The sequence below is a fragment of the Orycteropus afer genome, unplaced genomic scaffold (assembly GCF_000298275.1).
Source record: "Orycteropus afer afer isolate SDZICR_OR568_19922 unplaced genomic scaffold, OryAfe1.0 scaffold00766, whole genome shotgun sequence".
NCBI classification, from domain to species: Eukaryota; Metazoa; Chordata; class Mammalia; order Tubulidentata; family Orycteropodidae; genus Orycteropus; species Orycteropus afer.
In genome coordinates this window covers 334527-345472 of record NW_006922353.1, presented here as the reverse complement: position 1 = coordinate 345472, position 10946 = coordinate 334527, and the positions used below count along the sequence as shown (strand labels likewise).

The window sequence follows — 10946 nt, the reverse complement described above, 5'->3', positions numbered from 1 at the left end:
ACTGCCCCAGACCCGACAGGCCCACCTCCATCAACAACCAGGAGCTGCGGCTCCCGCCAACAGGCGCCAGCCAATCAGCGTGCGCCTGCGTCAGTGACGTCACCGGCTGCCGGGCAGACTCCTCTGCAGCGAGGAACCAGCCAGCTGGGCTTGGCCCGGGTCCGCTGAGCCGCCTGGGTCTGGAGCCTCAAGGGCAGAGCCTGGCAGAAATCTTAGGGAGCAGTTCTATTCTGTCTCGTGGCCTCCCAACAAGCCTGAATCGAGTGGACAGCACCCACAGGAAGGGTTTGACAAAGAGCAAAGGACGGAGGGTCCGGAGTGGCGTGTGCACCCCGCGAGCCTCTCCCTCCCACCACCACCCCACCCCCTGTCCCCAGGCCAGGCCGCCTACCTCAGTGGCAAAGAAACCTTTGGGCCGGTGTTTGCCCAGGGACGCCAGGCCACCAGGCCCAGGCCCCTCACTGGCACTGATGGTCTGCTGAGCTGCGGCCAAGATTTCATCCAGTTTGTCTAGAGGGGGGCGGGAGGGGGGTGGGGAGAGACAGTGAAATGAGCCGGCTCTGGGTTAGCCTGGAGGCAGAGCTGCGGGTGGCCCCACACAGCCAGGAGACAAAGGGCCCCTTCTTCCATCCCGGTGGATGGGGTGGATGGACGTGCTCCCAGCCCAAGAGGCAGGACGAAAGGAGGGTCCCCCGGTGCGGGCGGAGATTAGGACAAGCCGGTGCAGGAGGGAAGGAGCGGGAAGGGGAAGTGGGGTGAGGGGTGAGGGACGACGACTTTTGGGAGGGCGCAGGGGTTGAGGCCAGAGGAGGGTGGGCCTGCATGGACTCAGCATGGCTGGGTTAGGAAGGTGTTTAGCATGCAGGTGGCTGAGGATGGCAGCAAAGAAACGGGGAGTGGATTGGAGTGGGGAGTAGGGGGTCCCACAGGAGGCCTGGGCACGCAGGGGCCGGGGCCAGGGCCGTCTTACTGAGAGCCATCTGGTACACGGTCCGTTTTTTCTCCATGCTGGGCATCGGTGCAGACTGGTGGTCGTACTCTGTGGGCAAAGAGTGCGGATGAAGCCCAGGGGCGCCCCCTGGCGGCAGGGCGGAGCGGGCTCGGCCAGTGGGCGTGGTCAGTGGGCGTGGCCAGTGGGCGGACGCAAGCGCGAGGGGGCGGGGAGGGGCGGGGTCCGGCCGCGGGCCCTCCCTCCAGTCCTGTGCCCACTCACCACTCTTCTTCTTCCAGGGGGAGACTAGCCCAGGGGAAAGGCGGTAGAGGAGCCAAGAGTTAGGACGTCGGGCAGAGCGAGGGGCCCCTCTCTGGAACTCCCGCCTCCCCTAGGGCCCTGGGGTGGGGGCGGTCAGCTGCCCGGCCCTCCCCCTGTCAAGGGAGTCGGGATGCCCCGGGTCCACTTGGCTCTGGAGGGAGGGGGCTTGCCTTCCTGTCTGTTGGTTGGAGGTGGGAGAGTAGGGTGGGGTGATATGGAGAATGGGGTGGGGGTTGGGGTGGGATCAATGGAGATGAGCGAGAAGGAAGAGAGAGAAAGAGAGAGAGAGAGAGAGACCGCCAGAGAACAGACGCACAAGTGGACAGACTCAACTCTGAGACATTCCTCCCCACTGACAAACATACACAAGCACACCAGAGAGGGCCTGACCATGGATTAGGGGACAGGATGAGGACAAGGACCCCAGGTCACTAACGACACTAACAAACTCGGGGAAAGCCCCCTGCCCCACTCCTCGTCCCTGTCCCCCGGCTCCAGAACCCAGCCAGACTCACCCATATCCTCCAGTTCCGAGGTCATGGACTTGGAACGTAGGGAGATGGCCGGGGGTGGGAGCCGCTTTGCCTGCTGGGGTGCTGGAAAGGTGAAAGGGAGGGGCAGCCATCAGCACTCTGGGGGGGGGAGCCCCCACAGCCCCTCCCTCGGTGCCCCTAGAGCTCAGAGACCAGCCACCCCAGCCCCACCCCCACTGCGTGGTTCTCTGCACCCAGAAGGGTCACAGACGAGCAGCCCTGTTGGGGAAGGGGTGGCTGGAGGCGGGGACCAGCCGCTGGGGCTCCTGGGGGGTCTCAGACTCGTGGCAGTGGGGTGCCTCGGGGCCTGGCCATGCCGGTGGGAGGGGGTCGGAGCACCTTTCTTGTGGACGGCCTCATCCATGTCCGGGTGCCTGGTAACCATCACCACCTTGACCATCAACGTGTTGCCTCCTTGGCGGATCATGTTCACCACCTGCCGGTGGCCCACCTTCACCACGTTCTGCCCGTTCACCTGGGGCACCAGTGAGAAACCCAGTCACCGTCCAGTCACCTCCAGCTCACGGTGACCCAGTGTGTCTGAGCAGAACCGTGTTCCACAGGGATTTCAAAGCCGGGATCTCTTGGAAGCAGATCACCAGGCCTGTCTCCTGAGGCGCCGGAGAGTGGATTCGTACGGCCAACCTTCCAGTCAGTAACCAAACGCTTAACCATTTCCACTACCGAGGGACTCCATACACGTGGCAGACACCACCAAACCACACCAGGCAGCTGAGGGAAGGAGCCTTTCAGTCCCAGAGTCCCCAGTGAGGTGGCCTCGCACCCTGCCCTTTCCACAGCCCCAGTGTCCCCACGCGTCTTCCTGGAACCCTCCTAGCCTCTGGGTTGGGGCGGCAGCTCTAACCTAGTCCCATCTCTCCCTGTGTGTCCTCCAGTGTCACGTGTTGGGGGACAGCTCTAAGGAAGTCTTCTGAGATGCTCCCCAAAGGCCTTTAAATGGAATCGCTGCAGAAGCCAGAGGCTGGCTGGGAGGTGAGCCAGGGAAGCCTGGTCCCAAAGAACTTGTGACTGTCAGACAATCTGATCCCGGCGGAGATCCTAAGGGGCCTGGGGATGATGGACCGGTCTTCTGGGTCTCAGGAGAGGCCCCCAAGAGAGCCAGGCAGGGCTGTGGGAGGTGAGCTGGGGGCTAGGGCACCTCCCTGGGTGGATTGTATGCTGTTAGAGTTGATCTGGACTCGTGAAGACCTTATAGGACAGGGTGGAACCACCCCATAGTGTCTTCTAGGTTGTCATCTTTATGGGAACACAAAGACACCAGGGTTTCCTCCCATGGAGCTGGTGGACGGGTCTGAACTGCCAACCTTTCCGTTAGCAATGAAGCACTTAACCACTGCGCTACTGAGGCTCCTAGTAAGTGCTGTGGCGTGAAACCAACTCATTGACAGAGTTGAACTGCCCCACAGGGCTTCCAAGCTCCAACCTGACTGAGGCAGATTGCCAGGCCTTCTGGAAGTACGTCACCTGGTCTTCCTTCCAAGGCTGGGCTTGAACCGCCAACCTTTGTGTTAGCAGCTCATCACGTAACTGTTGCCCCACTTGGCCCCAAACTCACCTCGATGAGGAAGTCGCCCATGCGCAGTCCGGCTCTCCAGGCCACGCCCCCCTCGTCCACGGACTCCAGATACTGCAGCGCCGGGAAGGCCGGGGTGGGGGTGAACTCTTCGATGGGGGTCTGCGCTGCAGATGGGGAGGAGCCGGCGGGGTCGGAGGGGAGGGGGTGGAGAGGCCGAGCAGGGGACGGGGCTCAGACCCAAGTCCCGGAGGCCTCACCCGAGCTGAGGGACCAGCACCCCGGGGCGGGGTGGCGGGAGGGCTGGGGGTCCCTCCCCTTCCCCTTTCCACGCCCCCCTTGGCCCTGCTTCCTTCGCCCACCCCCCTCCCCGGCCGGCACTCACCCTTGGCCCCCCGGAGCACGAACCCAAACCCCTCGCTGTCCTTCTTCTGCAGCAAGACGGTCTTCTCCTTAATGATGTAATCGCTGGGGGCGGGGCAGGGTGGAGAGAGGCCCTTGAGATTTGACCTGGTGCCTCACCTGCAGCCCGACATGGCCAGCTCCAGCGCCGCTGTGGCACCTTTGGGATCTCGGGCACCCACTCCCTGCGCTCAGAGCAGCCTGACGGGCGCCCCCTCAGAGCTCATGGTGCACTCACTCCCGCTCACTGTCACGGTCACTCAAGCACGGGTGCAGCCAGCCACGGTCCAGTCAGCAAGCAGCTTCCCAGCCCACTGTGCGCTTGGCACCTTGCGAGGGACCAGGGAGGTGAGCCGGTGGATTCCCAGGGGGCCTGGCTAAGTCCCCGCTAGCCACTTCCTCTCTGTGACCTTGACCCCTTGAGCCCTCCACTTTCATCTCTGGTGCCTGAGTTTCCTCGTCAGATCAGAGACCCGAGGAAGCAGAACTGTGCTCTGCAGGGTGTCCCGCGGCTGTTTGTTCGGATGTTAGGTTCTCAGGGTTTTCTCCCCAGGCACCCCTGGGTCGGTTTGAACTCACCACCTTTTGGTAGCAGCCCAGTGCTTAGCTGCACATACCCCCCAGGAACTACTATTAAAAAAAACAAACAAACAAACAAAAAAAAAAAACTCACTGCCATCAAGTCAATTCCGACTCATAGAGACCCCCGTTGGGTTTCTGAGGCTGTAAATCTTTACGGAAGTAGATTGCCCCATCTTCCTTCCATGGAGCTACTGGTGGGTTTGAACCACAGACCTTCTGGTTAGCGGTCAAATGCCCTGCCCACTACACCACCAGAGCTCCTTAGGGATGGCTAGAATGGGGCCCAATACCAGACCTTGGATGCAGGTGCTGGGGACTTGGGAGGGGTAACATACAAATGATAACTTATCACGCTGCCTTACGCCCAATAGGATTCACTTCTGGTTCTCACATCCAAGTATTTTTAAGCCCAAAAGACACACATACTCCAATAATGCCTCCCCCCCATTCCTGTGTTGTTGCTGTTAGTGGCTCAAGCTGGCCCTTGAATCATGGCGGCCCGTGCACGGTGGGATCGGACCATTCTGATCTGGGGTGTTCTCACTGGCTGATTTTCGGAAGCAGATCACCAGGTGTTTGTCTGGAAGTTCCTCAGACACCTGTTCAGCATGGGAACACCTCGCCATCGCATGGCTGGCGGCTGGCCTCAAGGCCAAGGATCAAACCCAGGGCCCCCCCCGGGAGGCAAAAATTCTGCCCCAGTGCCACCACTGCTCCCCGACTGCTCTACTTTATATATAGATAAGCAGTCTGTCTGTCTGTCTGTCTATCCCAGGAACACCGCCTGACGTCCGCAAGCTTATCGTAACATCGCTTATCCTGCACTGTCCAACAGGGTAGCCACTAGCAACGACGTGTGACTCTTTATGCTGAAATTAACCAAAGCAAACTGCCCTCGAGTCGGATCCGACTCAGAGCGACCCCTCCTTGGGTTTCCGAGGCAGTATCACTATGGAAGTAGATTGCCCAACCTTCCTTCCGAGGAGTGGCTGGTGGCCTTGAACCTCCAGTCTTCTGGTTAGCAGTCATGTGCCTTAGGCACTACGCCACCAGAGCTCCTATGCTGAAATTAACTAACATCCAATTTAAAAGCTCAGTTCCTCTGTGTCACTAGCCACATTTCAACACTCCCGATAGCCACATGTCATTAGCGGCTACCTCACTGGACAGCACCCGTACAGAACACCTTGGTGGCCACAGAAGTTGGACAAGCCTGACTTATATCCCCTGCAATATCTCAAACACGTCCAAGCAGCCAATATAAACATATTAAACCAAACCCACTGCCTCGAGTCGATTCCAATGCATAGCGACCCCCATTGGGTTTCCAAGGTGGTAAGTCTTTACAGGAAGTAGACTGACCCATCCTCTTTCTGTGGAGTGGCTGGTGGGTTTGAACCTCCAACCTTCTGGTTAGCAGTCAGATGCATTTTAGTAAAATGCAAACTACCTGTGCACATGCTGATAAAAAAAAAAAAAAGCCATTGAGTCGATTGTGATTCCTGGCGCCCCCACGTGAGTTAGAACAGAACTGTGCTCCACGGGGTTTTCAGCGGATGGTTTTTCAGATCTTTCTAAAAGCTCTGGCAGGTTGGCAGGCCTTTCCTCCAGCCCTCTGGTTATTGATTGACTGCTTAACCATCTGTGCCACCCAGAGAGACTCCTGCCTACGCACATACCAAAACCCAACCCAACCCACTGCCGTCCAGTCGATTCCGACTCACAGCAACCCCCACAGGGTTTCCAAAGTTGTCCATCTTTAAGGAAGCAGACTGCCTCACCATCCTTCCCGGGAGTGGCTGGTGGGTTTGAACCACCGACCTTTTCGTGGGCAGCCCAACGCCTTAGCCGCAGTGCCACCAGAGCTCCTCAATTCACTGCCGTTGAGTCAGATCTGACTCATAGTGACCTCCTTGGGTTTCCAAGGAAGTAGATTTTCAAGGAAGTAGATCACTATGGAAGTAGATTGCCCAGCCTTCCTTCCGAGGAGTGGCTGGTGGGTTTGAACTGCCGGCCTTCGGGTTAGCAGTCAAGTGGCTTAGGCACTACGCCACCTAGTAAAATCGCCTAAGCCCACTACTAGCATGTTTAGGTAATGGACACACATCCAGAAAACTGCCATCAAACTGAGATCCGGTCCCTTCATCTGAACACCCACCAGTTGGCTCTAACGACAGCCCAAAAGACCCTGACATCACCACGTGCGGTGCTACCAACCGGACCAGTGCCCCGAGGCACCTCAGAAGAAAACCTAGCAACGTGCTTTCCAAAAGCCAGGGCCACGTGGAGCGTGGCTCTGCTCTGCACACACAGGGGTCGCTACAGGTCGGAGCTGCCTGGACGTCGGGTGAAGAAATGATACAGGCTGGAAAACCCAGACACCGGCTCCCACCCCACCTGCTTCATAATACCCAGGACACGCAGGAGACGCCAACAGACCGGCCCTGCCCTGCCTGCCGCGCGTGCCAGCACTGTGTGAAACCCCTCCTGGTACACACGTGCCGCAGCCCCACCCCGGCTCCCACACAATCTAGTGTATTCCAGCAACTCCCAGACCCCCTCGGCATATCCCATAATATCCAGGCTGCCCTCACACTCCAGTCATAGCCCAGTGTGCACTCCAGTACCTGCCCCCCCAGACTCAGCAGAACAGCACCCTGAGAATCCCCCAGCGTCTTTAGGCCGCACCCCCACAGCTCCCGGTACACTCAGTAACAACTGCCCCTCACACCGACCTCAGCGCGCTCTCCTAACACGCCCCCTGAACACTTCCCAGTGCACGCCAATAATACCTAATTGTCTCCTGTAAGCCAGCACCACCCCACACGAATCCCTGCACACGCCCATGCCCCCCATGACTCTCATTGTGAAATCTAGTCTTTTCCACCAGAGCAATACTGTGTATGTGGGCAGGTGTTGCACGCCCCATGTCCTTACAGCTCCGAGCTCAGCAACACAGGTGCACACATTACATGCCCCCACCATGGCCCTGACCAAAGCTTAAACCCATAGACACCCTAGAGGCCAGAATGGAACTGCCCCAGAGGGTCTCCAAGGCTGTCAATCGTTACAGAAGCAAAGTCCAAACCAAACCCAATGTTGTGGAGTCGATTCTGACTCACAGCGTCCCTAGAGGACAGAGTGGAACTGCACCACAGGGTCTCCAAGGCTGTGAATCTTTACCATAGCAGAGTGCCACAACTTTCTCCCATACAGTGGCTGGTAGGTTCAAACCAGCAACCCTTTTTTGGGTTAGCAGCCCAGGACTTAACCACTGTGCCACCAGGGTTCCCGCCCAAAGTTTGTTGTTGTTCTTGTTATGTGCCCTTGAGTCAGGCTCGACTCATAGCGACCCCTCCTTGGGTTTCCGAGGCAGTATCGCTATGGAAGTAGATTGCCCAACCTTCCTTCCAAGGAGTGGCTGGTGGGTTTGAACTGCCAGCCCTCTGGTTAGCAGTCCAGTGCCTTAGGCACCATGCAGCATGATCCAATAAACACACTCCTACTTCTGATCATATTATATCTGACGCAGGGGGTGGCCATCTTTGTAGCATGAGGATGTTGGGAGAGAAAGAGGGAAGGGATTTAAAGGGGTGAATGAAGGGGGATAAATGGAGACGGGGAGGAAAGAAGGGGGCCAGGAAGGCTGAACTGTGAGTGGGCAGGGTCAACAGAACGGGTTCCAAGGTCACACCTGCCTGCCCTTGACTGTGCCATCAATGCTGCCCACCCGTCTCCTCACCACATACCCTGACAACCTCCTCCCACTCCTCATGCCCTTACTTTTGCTGTCGGATACTCCTGAGTCAATTCCTGCTCACAGCAACCCCATGGGACAGAGCAGACCTGCCCCATAGGGTCCTTGGCTGTAATCTTCATGGGAGCAGGCAGGTCACCAGGTGCTGCTTCTGCAGAGCCTCTGGGTGTGTTCCAATGGCCAACATTCCGGTTACCAGCCGAGCGCTCAACAGTTGCACCACCTGAGACCCCTGCTACCCCCATCCAAGTCTTGAGCTCCCCCAACAGCCCCAATTTTCCGCCATTTATGCCACAAACCCCAACCATTCCCACATCTATCCCCCTGGATTCCTCCTCTCCCCCCACTTCCTCCCTGTACCCCCATAAATAAAAACAAACAATCTGTCATCAAATGCAGCCTGACTCACGGTGACCCCCCACGTGTGACAGAGTACAACTGCCTCATGGAGCCTTCCTGGCTGTACCCTTTCCAGAGAAGCCCTGGTGGCACAGTTATTAAGTGCTCGGCCGCTAACCCGAAAGGCTGCCCCTTCACAGATAAATAGCTCAAGGGTCTCCTTACAGCTGACCTGTGAAGTGGGTATTGTTACTATTTCCACCAATGGCCATGGCGTCAACTCCCGCTTACGGAGCCCCCCTGTGGTCAGGGTTGAACTGTGCTCCCATAGGGCTTTCAACTGCTGATTGGTTGGAAGTTGTCTGCCAGGCCTTTGCTTGGCAGCACCTCTGGGTGCTGGATAAACACTGTTGACCTCTTGGTTAGTAGCCGAACGCTTAACTAGTTGTGCCACTCAGGTACAGATGAGGAAGCAAATGCACAGAAAGGTTACGTGACACACCCAAGGTCACACAGTAACACTGTTTAACAACATCCAAGAAAATACCTGGGTGACTGCAGCAATACCCTCCTCCTAGCACCCCCATGCCTTGAGCACACAAACGTCTGGACGAAATCCACCATGAGCATGGCCCTCTCGCACCTGACATTTACTCCAGGTTGTGCCAAGAACAAACCACCACCGTGACGCCTCCAGGCTGCTGCTCTGTGCCAGCCACCGTTCCAAGCCCTTCACATTTATTTAGTCCTCACAATAGTCCTGGGGGGAGGACGACTGAGAGTATGTTCCCATTTTACAGATGAGCAGACTGAGGCCCAGAGAGTGAACTGGCTCAAGATTACACCAGGTAGAAAAGTGTCGAGGCTGAAATTCAAACTTGCCATGAGGGGGGAGAAAAAAACCCACTGTCGTCAAATTTATTCCAACTCAACAGTGCCCTGAAGGATAGAGTCAGAGCTGCCTCACAGGGTTTCCAAGGCTGTCAATCTTTACAGAAAACCAAAAAAAGAAACAAAAAACCCAAACCTGACTCATAGCAACCCCTCCTTGGGCTTCTGAGGCGGCATCACTACGGAAGTAGATTACCCAATCTTCCTTCTGAGGAGTGGCTGGTGGGTTTGAACCACAAGCCTTGTGGTTAGCAGTCAGATGCCTTAGGCACTATACTACCAGAGCTCCCAGTCTACACAGAAGCAAAGCCCAAACCATACTCACTACCATCAAACTGATTCTGACTCACAGCGGCCCTAGAGGACAGAGTGGAACTGCCCCACAGGGTCTCCAAGGCTGTCAATCTTTAGTGAAGCTGACTGCCATATCTTTCTTCTATGGAGGAGCTGATGGGTTTGAAGCAATGACCTCTGGTTTAGCAGCTGAATCTTTTAACCACAGGTAACCCATACACCCCGATCATGTCCAAACACTCCAGCGCCCCTTCTGCCCTCCCCCACAAGCGACCCACGCTGAGCCTGCCTGCTCTTCTCCCCCACCCCTCTGCTTCTCTCACCTAACCCCTGATGGCACCGTGCCTTTTCATCCTGTCACATTGCCCTCAAACTTCCAAACTGCTGTGTGGCCCCCACAGCTTCCTAGAGCTCTACTTCCTGTCCCCCACTCTCGTGGGCACCTTCTCTCTGCACCTCCATCCTGGCTCCTCCAAGTCCTTGGAAAGCCCCTCATGGCCCTGACCCACCTCCACGAGCCCTCACTCCTGCAAGCCCTCCTCATACCCCATGGGACCACCTCCCCACTTCCCAAGGTGCTGCCTTCACAGCACCTCCCCAAGTCTCACCACGTCCTCAGCATCCCACCCAAAGTCCTCTGTAGGCTTCTGTGACCTCTTCACCCCTCCAATGCCCACCTCTTACCCTGCCCCTGGCCTCATCCCTCGTCTCTCCTTCTCGACCCACTGTAACCCCACTGTGCCCCTTTCACACCCGCAAGTTCCCTTCATACCCCTTGGCCCTCTCATTCCTGAAAGCATCCTCAAGTCTCTTCCTCGAACTCCTATTGGGCTCCCTTACACCAGTGGCTGCATCTCATTTGCATTCCCTGCGTCCTCTCCACGCTGCCCAGATCCCCACCCCCCAATCCTCAGCAGCTATCCTGCAATCTCTTCTCTCCCTTCCCATTTCTCTTCCCTGCACACTCCACGAACTCCTCCCCTCCTCCCCCTGCATGGGCCCAGCTCTCTCCCCATTCCCTCCCCACCTCACTCCCTTCTACCCAGAGCCCTCCGGTGCCGCCCACTCCCCCAGCAGTACTGCCCACGAGGCCCCCCATTCGTGCCCCCTCCTGCTGGCGACCTGCCCTGCTGGGCCTCACACAATGCTCGCCCCCAGGCCACCCCTCCAGAGCCCAGCAGCCAGGTCCCGTTCCCACACAGGGTGACTGCAATAACGTCCACTCCCACCACCCCCACTCAGAGCCCCTCTGCACCCCCCAGGGTCCCACAGCCCAAAGCCCGCTGCTGCTGCTACTGCGGACGGCGCTCCTTTGGTACTCAGCCCCTGCACGGGTGCCCCTCTGCACAGGCCCGCTCCCCA

At 57.7% G+C, this 10946-nt stretch overlaps 1 protein-coding gene across 1 annotated transcript in view; it reads right to left on the bottom strand.

Annotated features, from left to right (window-relative positions):
• Positions 1-10946, bottom strand: part of SHANK1 (SH3 and multiple ankyrin repeat domains 1) — a 59056-nt gene that overhangs the window by 13172 nt on the left and 34938 nt on the right. Inside the window, exons 15-21 of the mRNA XM_042783244.1 lie at positions 3705-3787; positions 3362-3486; positions 2125-2260; positions 1768-1848; positions 1214-1237; positions 971-1039; positions 392-510 (exon numbers count right to left, since the gene is read on the bottom strand). Coding sequence (XP_042639178.1) covers positions 392-510; positions 971-1039; positions 1214-1237; positions 1768-1848; positions 2125-2260; positions 3362-3486; positions 3705-3787 — 637 coding nt within the window. The remainder of the gene's footprint in view (positions 1-391; positions 511-970; positions 1040-1213; positions 1238-1767; positions 1849-2124; positions 2261-3361; positions 3487-3704; positions 3788-10946) is intronic.